Source organism: Anas acuta, chromosome 1 (assembly GCF_963932015.1).
Source record: "Anas acuta chromosome 1, bAnaAcu1.1, whole genome shotgun sequence".
NCBI lineage: Eukaryota > Metazoa > Chordata > Aves > Anseriformes > Anatidae > Anas > Anas acuta.
In genome coordinates, this window is record NC_088979.1 from 132,815,419 (window position 1) to 132,830,974 (window position 15,556).

At 40.2% G+C, this 15,556-nt stretch overlaps 1 protein-coding gene across 8 annotated transcripts in view; it reads right to left on the minus strand.

Annotated features, from left to right (window-relative positions):
* Window positions 1-2,102: 2,102 nt before the first annotated feature.
* The window catches only part of PHF21B (PHD finger protein 21B), a 172,801-nt gene continuing 159,347 nt past the window's right edge, over window positions 2,103-15,556 (minus strand). For 6 of the 8 annotated variants that reach the window (XM_068657338.1, XM_068657391.1, XM_068657355.1 and 3 more), the window contains 6 exons: window positions 14,536-14,590; window positions 10,954-10,976; window positions 9,353-9,511; window positions 7,848-7,923; window positions 6,804-6,907; window positions 2,103-4,422 (listed from right to left, as the gene is read on the minus strand). In XM_068657338.1, the coding sequence (XP_068513439.1) occupies window positions 4,198-4,422; window positions 6,804-6,907; window positions 7,848-7,923; window positions 9,353-9,511; window positions 10,954-10,976; window positions 14,536-14,590 (642 nt within the window). In that variant the 3' untranslated portion in view covers window positions 2,103-4,197. Of the gene's footprint in view, window positions 4,423-6,803; window positions 6,908-7,847; window positions 7,924-9,352; window positions 9,512-10,953; window positions 10,977-14,535; window positions 14,591-15,556 lie in introns of those variants that run through there. The other 2 variants (XR_011089237.1, XM_068657381.1) reach the window with 2 other exon arrangements.

Sequence of the window (15,556 nt, forward strand, 5' to 3'; positions counted from 1 at the left end):
ACATATTCAGTGCATCAAGGTCTTCATAAACCCATCTTGAATCACTTCTCCTTTAATCTGGCCAGAAGGGTATCCCAAAGCTGAAGAGCAGGAGGAGGGGAGCCACCAAGAATATGTCCCAGAACATGTCCCACACATTGTTAGACACCAGGACTTGCATGCTGGGTGCTTTTCTATTGCTTCTGTGCAGTTGGGCATCGCTCAGTGCAAATCAACTGCTGATTTGGTTTCTGTGAGTAAATGGTCATCTCTTTCAGAGGCACTTCTCCTGGAACTTCCCAGCAGTGAACTTATCCATCAGCCTGTTATAAATGAGGTCTCAACTCAATCTGAATTTTTTAATATTTATAAAACAAATATTTCTATTAGGTACAAAAGGCAAGTAAACAGTAAACAGCGCTGGGTGTGCGGGGAGTCTACGCTCCACCAACATGCACACACAAACATCAAACATTCTAAATATACAGAACATTGCTTTACATACTAAATGCAAGCATGCCTATATATGCTTACAATCAGGAAAGGTAACAAACAATCCTTTAAGTTCCATGACTTAACAGTCTCCATTTTCCATTCCTTTTGAACAATAAGTCTTGCTTTAAGTTGTCCAGCCAACTCGGTCTTCAGGCCTTATGTATCCCTTTCTTCCCAGATCGAAGAAAAGCATATCCATCTCCTTTTCAAGGCCCATGAGGCCTGGGTCAAAAGGCAAGTCCAGGTCAGCAGGGGGCGTAACAGCAAAAGCCTTCGATGGCTGTAGCAGCAGAGGGGCCGATGGCGATGGCATAGCAGTCGGATCAGTAAAGGAGCCTTTAGCTCCCTCACTATCTGGAAAGCCACACATTTGTGATTTGGGTCCACACCCAAAAAGCCACACCCAGAAGCAACAGCCAAGCAAAAAATCCTGTCTTCTCTGGAAAACAAAACAAAAGCAAAGAAAATAAAATAAACAACAAAAACCTGCCCAATAGGTGCAAGCGTTATTGCTGTGTCTCCTGCTCTGCATAATTATTTGTGGTAGGTTTCATAGGGCTTTAACATTGGCATGCTCTATTTTGTTTGTTTGTTTTGATTCAAAGATTGAAGCTGAAATTCCTTTAAGTGGTATATTCTTTATTGCAGTGCTGGATGCACGGGGGATCTCTCCACCTATCGTGCATGCCCAAAGCTGAAAGCAGTCTTGAATTTATACAATCAATCTATCAATATACTACATGCGCCTATACATATTCATTACCTATCCCCACCTTCCCTCGCTTCTCATGCTAATTAGCCTTTTGGCACCTTGCACCTGCGTAGAGCCTCACAAGAATCGTGGGCAGGTGTCTTTGGGACGTGGGCAGGGGTCTTTGGGAGGAAGACCCCGAGTCTTCCTCACAGTGTACTTTTCACCTTTGGTCAGGAATCTGCTGAGTTGGCATGTTTCTTAATTGCAAGAGCTGGTGGTTGCTAATTCTTCCATTTGTTGTATCTTTATAATGAATTCCAATGTCCTGTTTTGAGATTTATAGTCCTTACATTTGTTGCTCTGTCTGTCTGCCGCTTCCTTATCATGAGTTCCAGTGTCTTGTTTCGAGATATACAGTCCTTGTCTTGGGATTGTCCTTGCCTCTCCAATGCCTCCCCAATACTTCCTTAATATTTTCCTTGCCTCCCCAATGTCTCCTTAATCAGTTTGTTTGTTTGTTTGTTTTCATTGAAGTTGTGCCCTTCCGCCTGCCAGAAACCAGACAGCTTCTGCAAAGGACCTAACCTCTCATTCTTTAATTGCTACATTTATACAGTGATTTATAAACAGTTTGGCAGACTGGGCCTACTGCTCTCATCCTAGCATTGGACCAATGCCTGAATGCACAGGTCTAAATGCAAAGCCTGCAAGGCTGCCAGCAGATCTGCAGCAGCAGCAACTGCATCTCTCAGCCCGCGGCAAGTCTCCTTCCAGTAACCTGCCATGAGCAAGAACCCAAAAATTTTAAGATGGTGTTGGAGAAATAGGTGCTGGTTGCTTGCCCTCGCCTCTGTAGAAACTGGACAGGAAAGGCTCACAGTAGTCCTGACCAAGGCAAACTGCACCCCTTCAGCAGAGAATGGCATGACAACTGTTAAATTGTCAATTGAGTTTAATGCATCATAAAGAAGTAAAACTACATTGGCATATATAAGACAAACACTTTTTTTTTTTTCTATGCACACTATCCACTGGACAGTCCCCTTTTCAAAATAACTACTTTTAACAGTCCAAGACACTTCTTCAGAAATTCTTCACATATTCAACTTTCCACGCTTTTCTTTTTTTTTTCTTTTAATTTGTCTGAGAAGGAAAAAAAAAAGTTAAACCTGAAAACATTTACATTGCAAGCCACATTAGAATGCATAATTGGCATACAATAACCAATGTATAACAATTGTGTTTTATTTAGTTCACTTTGTTCATCAATAAAAGAATATAAAAATCTTGTTCAACTGAGTGTTGTGTATTAAAATAGATTTGTATAGTACTGCACAGTTTCTCCCGGAGTTGTGAAAATGGTTGAAGGGACCATGTGCTGCCTAGTGATGGGCAACAGAACAAACCAGTCCCCCACTTGTTTGTGTTTTTGTTTTTTTTTTTTTAAATAAAAAAGAGAGAGAGAGTGAGATTCGGCACCATGTGATAATGCTAACATGAGAGACTAGCTTCGTGCCATGCTCTGGTGGCTTCTCACTTTCCTTAAGTATCTGTTGTGCTAATTGATGAAGAACTCAAACGACAGAGACAATGATATCTGGTGGGGGTGACACTGAGAAAAAACGGGGTGCCCGTCACTCACTTCCCAGGCTGGCAGTGGGGCTGTGGGAATGGTGGGTGGCCTGCGGGGGGCCGGTGGACCCTGGCAGGATCAGGAAGACTAGCTAGTGAAACAAGCAGGTGTGCAAGGGTTTTCTCAGGCTAATGCCAAATGCTTCCCAAATGTGCTAAAAGCCAATAGAATCTTAAAAAGAAATTGTTTCCAAAAAAACCCTGAAAAAAGTAACCCCCCAAAACAGCCTACAAACCCTTACGATCTGCCGCTGCCTGTCACTCCCCAAGAACTCTTGATATTATCCAGTAACAACCCCTTGAGGCAGTTTTTTTTTTTTTCCTGCACCATTTCAGCAGATATTTCTGCAAGCAAAAAGGAAAAAACAACAATAATAATAAAAAAATACATACGATACCAAAAGTTACATACTTTTAACAATAAAAATGCAGTACAAAAATGTGAAGTTAACTTTTTGGCATATTATCTGTACTGTCAATAAACAAAAAACAGATTTTTTTTTCTTAAAAAAAAATAAACTAACAAAAATGAAAACCCCCAAAATAACCTCTTTAAAAAACCAAACCCAACCTGCCAATGATATCCACTATTATGGTTTATGCTAAATCTTACACAAAAACTCCATGAGAAAAATACACCAATAGCAAAATAAGTAAAAAGGACCTGCAAAAGTAAGGAGTTTTACAGTCACACTTTTTTAAATACTTAGGAACGCATATACAGAAGCATCAGCATGAAAATACTTCAATATTTTACTAGAAACGCTAACTTCATACAGTTTCTTTATTTAAATATCTGCAATTCTCAACTCTAATAATACTGGAAAAAAATGATCTTTTGTTCTGAAGGCTCTGTGAGTGTCCATTCTGGTCAAAACAGCCCCAGCTCCTGCTCGCCCGAGTCAATGGAGCCAACTTTGTTCCTTTGATAAGAATCCATGTCAAGTCCTAAGTAGCTCGGTTTCTTTTGATATCACCAATCTCCCTCCCGCAGCTTTCAGCCCAACTACGTCCCCACTAGCTCACTAACTCTGCGTTTTAAATTTTCCCCTTAAAGCAGAACTGCAAAACTGCCTGTCTCCCCACAAAAAGGATATTCCACTTTCTATCGGCTGTACTCTTCCTGTTCATCCTCAGTCATAAATATATTAAGGCCAACATAACAAAAAAATCTCATCAGCACTGAAGGTCTCGGCAAACACATAACCACGTCCTGCTCCCTGTGAAGCAGCCGCCACAGTGGCCTACAAACTGGACCTTGCTTGTTCCTTGAGAGTTCCTACGTGTACAAAACCCGAGATTGTTCCTTCTCTCCTTTGTCTCAGTTTAATCTCTCCTTTGCGCATGGGTGTAAAGTTTCTCTTCCCCCTTCCTTGTCTCTGGTGCAGCCGGCTCTGTCAGTTGTTGCCCTGTGACTGCTGCAAGGCTTTGTGCATGGCAGCAGAGGCAGAGGAGGGTTTGATCCAGGGGACGGTGAGCAGGGAGGAGGTGGTGGTGGTTGTCATGGTAACCTGAATCATCTGCTCATTTTGGATCAGTCTAATGAGGGTTTTGAGACGTTCCAGTGATGACTGAGTCCCTTTCTGCTGGGCCAACAGGCTGTTTTTTAGCTCTAAGCATTGCTGTCAAACAAAGAGAAGGGGAGAGAGAAGGGAAGACTGAGAATACATTCAAATTGGTGTCAAACATCTCCCCAAACATCCTTTTGTGTCTCAAGTGCACATCCTTCTTGAAGTATATTCTCCTTTGGGGATAGCAAAAGCATGGCTTAACGAATGGAGCAAAAACGGTGTCACATCCACTGCAGCAGCTAAGGTAACAACACTCTTCCACGTCCAAATGCATGCAGAGAGCATTTCTGACCTTGTCCCGTATGCAGAAATGCCTTCTGCACTCCAGACAGGTTGTCAGCCTGGGACTGTAATAGCTGTATTACTGGAAAGCCACAAAGCCACCAGTGAGGTCTCTCAATCTCGCCCAATGTCACTGACAAAGATTTGAGGGATAAACCTCACCATGATGCATTTTGTGCCTGCGACAGATTTTATGGAGTTGGTACTGTGAAAGTAAGCTGTTCTCTCTAAACACGGTGTCAATAAATTTCTGGTGGAAAACTTAGAATCTAAGAATCTTATCTATCTTATCTATTATATTATCTTATATATTATCTATCTTATCTACTAGATTAGAATCTTAGAATCTAATCTATTATATCACAACAGTCACAAGAAAACCTTTTTACTGTGGGGTGGCCAAACTGCACCCCACCATCACTTGAAATGTTTCACACAAACTTACATGAAAATGAGCATGAGAGCAGGAGCCAAACAAAAGCATCCCAAATCTCCCTCTTCTCCAAGAGGAGATGAGGAAGAATCACTAAATCTCCCTCCTCTCTCCAACTTCTGCAGCTACCATCCCATCCACTGGACACCAGCTGGCCCATGAGGGACTATGTTATGTACCAAAAACCAGAGCCTGCCTGCTAGATGGAAGAGGATGGTGGCCTCTCTATCACCTGACACCTCCCAGTTTCCTTCTGCTGTTGGTCTCAGAGTTCTGGCAAAACTGGTGACTTGTCCACAGATTGGTCCCCTTTGGCTACAGTGGGGTGGGAGAGTCTCCAGCTCTGGAGAAGTGGCAAGAGCTCAGCTGAAAGTCAAGTTGTTCAAAAAGACACTGTGTGGAGCTGCTCATAGATTGGTGTAGACAGGTGAAATCTCAGGTGAAAAATAAATCGATAAATCACATTCTGTTTGTACCAAATGATACCATTTTACCTGGGGGGTATATGCAAGTTCTCTCTTTAATTTAAATCTCTTTTAAGGAAAATATCAGAAATGAAACTGCTGTGTGCTGGAACACCTTCAATTGCTTTTCTCCTTTCAAGTGGACATATCTCCAATAAATGTAATCATTGTCTGGTATTACCATTTAAATAAGACTGTCTCCCTCTGAAAGATCCTGATTCTGCTTAGGTAGAAAACTTATGCTTTTGACAATAGTGACATATAAATGATAGCTGAATGCATCCCCAAATGCCTTTCATTTCATGAACACCTCATGCTACTGTACCCTCTGAAGCATTGGAGATATTCCATACATCAGAGTCACTTCTTCATACATGTTTATTTCCATTTGTGGTGGTGGTGACTATGCACAGTTACAGGGAATATTCCCCACTGTGATGCCTTTTAATAAATTAGTACTTTTCCTTCCTTATTTTAAATGCAATAAATATTTTAGTATGCCTCCTCTGGATAACTGCAGTGGTAAAGCAAGTAGTGACCAGTTACTCCTGCAGCTGCCACTTTGATTTTTCCAGGGTAAGAAAGTTTCAAATATTTATTGAGCCTGCCATGCAAACTAACAGCTACCGCTTAAGAGTGGGCCTGAGGTGAGCTAGCCCCAGATAAGCTCCTTCCTCCATAGAGGATAGGGATTGATTATAGCTTTGATTTCAGCCCACTCATTATTGCCAGAGACTGGTCCTCATAGCACAGTATGCATGGAGACATCTCCAGCAAACAGAGTTGTGAATCCGTTTTCACTCATGGAGAGGTTGTAACACCATTTATCCTCTAAGACAAATAAGGATGGCTATTTCTACCCCATCTCAGGAGTTCTGGAGCTGATGGACAAGCAGCTACCAATGGAACACATGCTTGTGACTGATCTTTCACCTGGAGAATGGAAATGCCTTAATGTCACTGGATAGATCAGAGCTGTGTAAGACACTACAAGGAAGGCAGGCACAGTTACTTTGTGTTTTTATGTGTGCAACAGGACTTCAGTCACCAGTGATTTCTCCTCCTCAGGCTGCCCAAGCAGTTTGCTTTTGTGCATAAAGCAAGTCCAACATGTTCTCACACAGAAGTGTATGCATGCTTCAACATCTAGCTTTGGAGCATAAACATTTTTCTAACCACAAAATACCAGTTTTTCAAGCATAAATTCTTTATAAACATCTCTGTGGGAGACTGTCCCCAGTAAGCAGTCCTACCTTTACTGCATTGTTGAGAAGTCGATCTTTTTCTTCTAACTGTCTATGCTCACTCTTCAGCTCACTGCTTCTCTTTAATAACTTCTGTTTCTCTTCTTCTTTGACTATGGAACAATAACATTAAGGATGCAAAAGTTAAGAAAAGGCCATATACCAAAACTGTGTGCTTGACACCACGAAGCAGAAGCATGTGTTTTGAAAGGTGAGCTTAAGGTCTCAGAAGCCTTTTGTCAGCAAGTACAGATCTGAAGTTTCTGTTTGCATGTCAACAACTAGCATGCAGGACAACCCAAAAGCTATCATGCACCTTTAAGATGAACTAGAAACAACCCTTGGACCACATGTGACCCTGGAAGTCTTCAAGAAAGAGGTGTAGGGTATTTAAGAACTGGTCAGCTACCTGGTTCAGGTTCAGTGACCCTGGGTGAAAAGCACAGATCAAAACAATGCCATACTTCTGAAAAGCTCCTTACAAATACACTCTAATGCCAAACAGCCAAACAGCCCATTGTAAAAGTGCAACAGGGAGCAAAACAAGAGTAATGGCCAATGTATAATAATACACCATCTGATACTAATGACTGTGATACCAAATAATAACAAAACAATTATAGACTGGTATTACTGTAGTACATGAGATACTAATCTGGCATCATGCTACAGACCCAACCGTACAGCTCTGCTTAGCCTGACCGTGTCTCTCTGCCTCCTAGCCTGACATGATTCTGCCTCAAAATCCCATTTTTAGCCCTGTTCCCCAGGAAGGCACGACTTCCATGATAGCCTCCTCCACTGAGTGAAATTCCTCTGAGATCAATCTCAGATTCCTCAACGAGCAAAGATGGAGAAGGAGCAGAGAGAGAGAAGGGAAGAGAAAGTCACCTACTGTTCTCAGACACAGCCTCTTATGGCCCTTTGCTTAATACTGCCACGATAACTGGTAGCATTACAACACTACTTCAGTTATCAGTGCCACGAAGGATTCAAATGGTATCGCCCATCACGAGCAGAGAATCGCTTCTCAAAAGCTGCATCAATCCCTACCTGTTTTATGAGTAACATAGGAGTGAACAATAGCCAGAGTTCCAGTCCATGGCACATTGTCATCTTTCTTTAACACCTATAAGCCCAGGAAACAACAGAAAGTTAGGACCTCACAAAGGCACACATTAATGTTTTTCTTCCTCCAGCCTCACAGCTCTGCAAGACCTGTCTCTAGGGTCCCTGTCTCCGAATTCACAAGCTGAGAAGCAATGAGATAATAATTTGAGTAGCACCCTCCACTGGGGATCACTCCTTTTCACATGCTTGTGTCTACCAAACAGTGCTAAAGGGGGTTGCAAAGCCTCTGCTTTGTGTTGCCACGACGAGAAGACACGCCCTTGACAAGCAGACCTCCACACTGGTGGAGTATACAGGAGCATTGTGGATGGTCCACAGGAAAACATGACTTTGCAGACCTAATCCTGGGCTGCTCTCCTCTCTATAACTATGTACTAGAATTTCCCTTTGACATTTTCAAAGGAATGTAACAGTGATTTCAGCGCTAAACACAAAGAACTCTAAGGCACAAAATCTAACCCTCCACTCTACAGTTTAGTGACACTGCGCTGTTTTAGTAATTGTTTTACTGTTCCTGCAATCAGCATTATTCACAGCAACTAAACAAATTAGCATTTCTGACATAGCTATGATCAATAACTATCATGTAATAAATATGATTTAAAGAAGATGAAGTGCACTCCTTACAGCTTTCAGATCTACTGGTGAAGTGTCTGCTTCTGACACTGTGTACTCATACATAATGTTTACATTACTTGTTTTGCAATCTACATGCTGCTGACTTTCTTGTAAAGAAGAGAAACAAAGGAAATGGAGAGACACTTTCAATCTTTTTCCAGGACAAACCTCAGCAGATATGATTATGGTGAAGAGATAATAAAAATACCAGAAATAAATGCTGCAAACTGTATTAAAACCTCCTCAGTAGTAGCTAATATGGTCCCCTAAGCTGTGACCATAGTTTAGTTTAATTTAGTGGTACACAGATTCAAGGTTTTTCCTATTTTCTCTTCTCAGTGTGCTATGCTACGAAGCTGGTGAAGGGCCTGGAACACAAGTCCTAAAGTAAATAAGAAGCGGCTGAGAGAACTGGGATTGTTTAGTCTGGAGAAGAGGAGGCTCAGGGCAGACTTTATTGCTCCCTACAACTACCTGAAAGGAAGGTGTGGGGAGCTGGGAGTCGGCCTCTTCTCACAGGTAATTAGTGATAGGACCAGAGGGAATGGCCTCAAGTTGTGCCTGGGTATGTTTAGGTTGGAAATTAGGAGACATTTCTTCTCAGAAAGAGTAGTCAGGCATTGGAACAGGTTGCCCAGGGAGGTGGTAGAGTCACTGTCCCTGGGTATGTTCAAGGAAAGGTTGGACCTGGTGCGTAGGGACATGGTTTAGTAGGTGACATTGTTGGTAGCATGATGGTTGGACCAGATGATCTTGGAGGTCTCTTCCAACCTTAATGATTCTATGATTCTATGTCCCATGTAGCTTACCTTCTGTTGGCACTTTGGACAGACCCAAACCCCCTTGGGGGCAGTTTTGAGGGGTGGGTCCAAGCAGTTGAGGTGATATGCCCTGGGACATGTGCCACAGGGCTGCAAGTTAACGCCACGCTTGCAAGCAGTGCAGTGTTCATCATGGTGGATCTCATTCTGCAAGAGAGGAGAAAGAATGGCTTGGGTCAATTCAACCCATTGAGCACTTCTCCCTAGGCAGCACTCACAGCCACTGTTCCAGCAGCTAGGCTCATTCAAACACAAAATCTATGTGTCAGAAGCACCCTGGCAGCTGTAGAAGGCAACAGATATAATGGTGTATGACAGCAACAAATACAAATAAACAAACAAGCCAGAAGTGAGTTCCCTAAATTGAAATAGATAGAAAAATAAAAATCAACTAATCAAACACAGGAAGGAGTCAACTAAATAGCCAGTTTGTGATGTTAGAATTATTTCATTTGTTCTTGATAAAATGTCACTCTGACACATGTATCAACATTGGCAGCTCTACTTTAAAGCATGGGTGGAAGTCAGTATGTGGATTACTTGTTCTTCAAGTCCAAGGCAGAAGGAAGCAAGCAAGCAAAAGTTTCTGGGGAAAAAGCACAGTTCCATGTTTTATGCATGATGCCTCAAAGAGCAGTTAAGAATACAGTATGCTCGAGTATAGCTTTTCCCTACATACCCTCCTTTTGTGAACTCCTCTAGAGGGCTCGGCTCCTCTGTCCCTCTGTTCTCCCTTTTGCTAATTGTTTTCTGTTCAGACTCTGACAAACTATCTCCAACAAGACTGATTAATACTTTGTCTGAAGCAATCTATAACATGAACTAAGACTCATCAACAAAGTTACAATGTCATGTAGTAAATAGCTATGCTAATCTGATGGCAATGCTAATTACTCTTTGTATAATTAAGTGCATTTTAATAGAGACCGATTTTGAAACTTTTATGGTTTGTGAAACATTACAAAGAAAATCTAAATTTTCCTAATACTTTTCCAGCAAGGAGAATAATAATGTTGTATCTTTGTTAATTCCAAACGTATATTTTCACTTTTAGGGTTATTAATTATAATGTTTCATGATAATTTTAGTCAGGTTTACATCTTGAATTTGAAGTCAGTCCTGTCAAAACCAAATCAAACCAACAAACAAAAAACCCAACTCTCCAAATATTACTGTTTAAAAATTATCTACTCTAAATTTTTAAATGCAAAGTAAAGAGATTTAATATATATAACCTATAATGGTCATTCATTTTTCTTAAAATATTCATTAAAAAAAAAAAAACAAAAAAACACAACAAAACAACAACAACAAAAAACAAATCTGGAATAGCACTTTCTCATTTAGGGGATTCTACAAAGGGATTAAACTCAAGCTGTGTATATGCAAGCCCTTAAGATTCTGCCTCTGAAATTGTAACTCTGAGGTGCAAAGATTTACATAAATGAGAAATATTTCTCAAAAGTAGTATGAAAGGCAAAAAGAATACTGCAATTCTGTAGTAGAGACTACAATAATCAGAAGAAAGCTCTGAACTACACAGTGATGAAAAAAGACACTGGTAAATACACAAATTTTGCTACACATACCTTCCAGAATGGATCCTCATTTGCTAGCATGTGAAAGAAGGGTAGAGAACAGATTAGTGGGAAATATATCGCTGCAATGAATACTAGTTCTCAGCTATGGGAGAGATTTTAGTCAAGCTGTGATGTGGGACATTGTCAAAATTAATGCAAAAAATTATTTTCTTTGTGCAGAAAAGAATGCAATTACAAACAGAAGAATGAGCAGCAGCAAGTATTTCTCAAATTGAGATTTTAAAATTTACATTGCGGGAATCCAGCACCCAAAGGTCCGATAATATGAGAAGCACAGATACTATTTTCAGTTTTCAAAATGTTTACTGTGGAGCTCTTCTCTGTGTGTCAATGGTCTGAAAGTCTTTCTTAAGGACTTCAGCTTGCTGGGTGTTTAACAGTCTGGCTCTGAACCAGCAAGGCACTTAAGCAGGTGCTTAACTTGGAGTACAAAAGTGGTGCCACTGACTTACTGTTAAATGCGCTTAAATGTTCAGCTGATTCATGGCCAAAGTGTTCAGCTACTTGTGGGAGAGTTCTGTGTTATCATCAGCTCTTTATCATCAAGCTTCTCCCACCCAAAATGCTACTGTTTTCCAACCTTCTGATGAACTGAGCTCTGGTGATTGCATTCACAGCTTGATAGGAACAAGAAGCAACAGAGCTCCCTGGAAAACAGGCCAAGCCTTTCATAAAAATATTTGTGACATTGATCACACTTTGATCCAAAAATAAAAACGGAGAAAATTTTAACAGCTTTATGGAAACTGCACAGTGGCTTGTAATTTTTGCTGCTGACTCATAAGAGACTGGTACATGCTGTTCCAGTGACAAACAGCTGATGGAGAGGCCTTTCTTTGGATTGGATTGGTGACAAATAAACTCATATTTCTGTCCTTAGCTCCTTTGGTTCCCTCCCTGACCACAACTGGGAATACAGCTGTCCCAGTGTGAGCCCAGCAACCTGTGAGTTGCACACATAGAATATGCAGACACAGAGACACCATGCTCATACACATGTGAAAAGAGGAACATAGCAAAGGAACAGCTTCACCTAAGTTGGACCAAAGGCCCAAGGTCCTTTGCTAAGAGCATCTAACTGCTGCTCAGGCAGAGTACAAGAACTGGACAAGCACAGCATAATTTTTTAAATAAATTATTTTTTTTCCAAAAATTAATTTTCATAAATTATTATTATTATTTTAAAAATACTCCAGAAGCATCTTCCCAAATGCTAGCAGTCTGTAGTTTATGGGTTTCCCTAACCTGGAGTTTGCATCTTCATCTTTACATTTAACAGACTTAGATAGATTTTTCTTCCATAGATTTGCCTGCCTTTTCCAACAATTGTAGCTTCCTTTGGCATTCAGTTCCATAAATAAAAAATCTGCAGATGTCACTACATACACAAATACACACAGAGAGATCCATGGGTATATGACACCACGATTACTCAGGGGGCATAAATGTTATTCAGATAAACAGAGGCTTGATAACTGAAGAGTCTTTACTACAAATGATGTATGTCAGGGGATGTGACCTCATTTCAGGTAAGATAAATAAATCCTGTTTAATTGACATTTTGCTGAAAATTTACAAGAAATGTTCTCTTCTGTATTTCTGGAAATTACAGTTGTTTCTTGTACTTCATAGAGGTATTTTTAGTTTATTTCTCTTTTCAGCTCAGTTTTACTGTAAAGTTCTAGACATTTTAAAATATGTCAAACTATGCTTTCTAGTTAAAATTAAACCAAAGATGGATTTTTTAAAGGAGTGTTTTATAGCAGAAGGGGCAGACGGCTATGCACTAAAGGCAGACAGCTACACCTCTGTTATTTCAAGCTGTCTGGGACTGCATCTGCCTTTGGTCAGAGCTTACATCACATTGTGCACAACGGTGCCCAGTGCATGTAAGTAATTACAACCTCCAGAGGTGGGGGGTCTGATCTAAGGAAGTTCACTGTAAAATTGACAGAATCTGCAGAACCTCAGCACAGATTATGGAAACTGGATGAACCAAAGATACGGGAACCAAATAGGAATTAACAATTAAGGTGAGAGTGCAGTGGCTTCCAAGCAGCTCAGTGACAGGCACATTGCTGGAACTATGTACCCTGCCTCCTTCCTTGAAAATCAAATGGTAAACGTGGGTGAAAGAAGGTCAGAGATGTCAAATCCTAACTTAAAAGAAATCTATGAAGGGGCTAGAAGCATGGCTTGCAAATATTGCCATTCCCTCCAGATATGTGTTTACCAGGGAAAAACAAGTGGTATGATAAGACAAATAAAAATTATAATTTTAATTTTCAGGCTTAAACTGAGCTGAGAGTAACATTCTTTCAACTAGAACTTACATGAGGATGGGCTCCTGCTAAGAGGCATGTCATCATAGCTGTTTACCGTGTAATAACCTCTCCTGTCCTCTGACACCACATGCACTTGAGGCATATGGTAAGTAGGCCAATTGTCTGCATCTAGCACATGAAGTTTTGAAAGTAGAGAAGCACCGCCACATTTAAGATGGTGATCCTGTGGTGCAGGAATGCAAGGCAAGGCCAGAAAGGTGACTAACACTAAACATGACATTTGACAGGCATACCAAACAACCACTGAAAAACTGTCAAAACTTCAAGACTTAATTGAAATTATTCCTATAAATATTCCTAAAATGGAAATAATATTTGAATCTGAAAAACGCCTGCCTTCCCTTACCTTTAATGCACAACAACAGAGCCCAAGTTAAGAAGGCAGCACAAGGGCAAGGATATAATCACACTTCTCTATTTTTCTTCTCTTCTGAAATGCAACTAAAGTTTCTTGCATTGTCTCTTAAATTCCTACGTGGGCCTCATCTAAAGAATTAAATTGCACTTAGTGTTGTCCTTGTTTCATCTCCCACTTCTCAACTCTTTGCCTTCTCTATATGTTGCACATTTTTCCATGAATGAGCTCTTCTCATGAGCTATTCATCATCTTCACCAAATGGATCCTCTGAGCTGTTCTTTCTCAATGCTTTTACCATGAAATTTTCATTTTCAGAAGTTCTTATAAATACAAGGTTGGAAGGCGTCTTCAAGGCCATCAAATCTAGTTTTCTGTCTCCAGCTCTTGGACTGAGAAAAACTGTGGTTTTCAGCAGTTTTTTTTAAAGCAAAAGATGTGGTATATTTCTAGCCCTTGAGGATGGACAACAGCTTCTTAAAGTTGACAAGAAGAGGCAAAGGAAAAGTCCAGAATATCATTTTTTTTTTAGATCCCAATTTTTCAACACATGTTTTTAAGTAGTTGGAGTTGGCAATACTCTCCTCTTGAATCAGTCCTCTAACTTCATTCTGCTTACAATACTAGAGATCAGATATGCCATTGATTGCAGAGTCTTTGGATCAGTTTCTATACAGTCCTGACCTTTAGCTTTATCCTTTACCCATTTTTGCAAGAAAACCATCTATTTTCACTCCACACTAAAAAGCGCAGGAATCTTACACAGAGCAATGCCCTATGGCATGCTAGTAGTAATTCCTATTAAATCCTGCTATTAAATATTTAATGTGTCATCAGAGCAGTAGTATATTCACTTAAAAATATGCTTACCTCTTGTTGAAAGGAACAAGGGATTATTCAAATAATTTGAGGCAAGGCGTTTCCGCTGTAAGGAAAAAGAAACCATAGCATCATTGAAAGGTGCTCTAGTTGTCTCTTACTGTTCCATATGGCTATACTTTCTGTGAGCTACCTTCATACATAACCAAGTATCCAGAAGCTAGTTCAGTGACTTAGATTATTCATTACTTACCCTTAAGATAGCTATATAAACAGTTGCATTATTTACCTTTCTAACAAGTTCTTCACAGAGCAGTTTTACATGCATTAGATTTTATTAACAAGAGAGAAATGCAAATTGCATTTTATTGACTGAATTTCAGTATATGTTCCAGGCAACTGCAACAGTAACTCCAAGCCTAGCAGATAACATCCATAAATGAAAAATTGCATAATAATTTTTTTTCTGTGAAATGACATCTTTATTTGCATATACAGAAATACAGATGGACTTCCCACCTGCAGAAGAACATCACTATCCACTGTGACACTTGCCCACAGTTAGTAGAACCATATTTCCTTTGTAAGCTATGCATTAGGACCCAAGTCAAGTATTTCTCTTTCAGAAGTTAATGTATATGACCTCTAGAATCTTGCAGTCATGTCAATCTGCTGTGGTTATTAAAGACCTTCAAACTTGCAAACATAGTCCACTGGAAACCTGACTGAGATGTTTAACTAACTGTAATGCAGTCCATCAGCAGCTTAGAAGATGGTAAAAGCTGTTGGTCAATAGCTACCTGTGCTTCATTAACAGTCAACATAACCCTTAAAGGCTCCTCTAAGCCATCATCGTACAGCAGGACTGGAAACAGTACCATTTTCCTCCATTAGATGTTAAGTCTATGCTTGGAGGAAAAGCAAAAAAAATTTTTTTGTGGCTAATAAATAATTTTTTCTGTGATGAGTAAACTGTTCTTTTCTAAACAGGTGCATGGCAGTTTGTTAAGGAATTTTGAATTGATGTTTCTTTGTTCAAAATACATCCATTTAGAAACTTAACCCTTTCCTA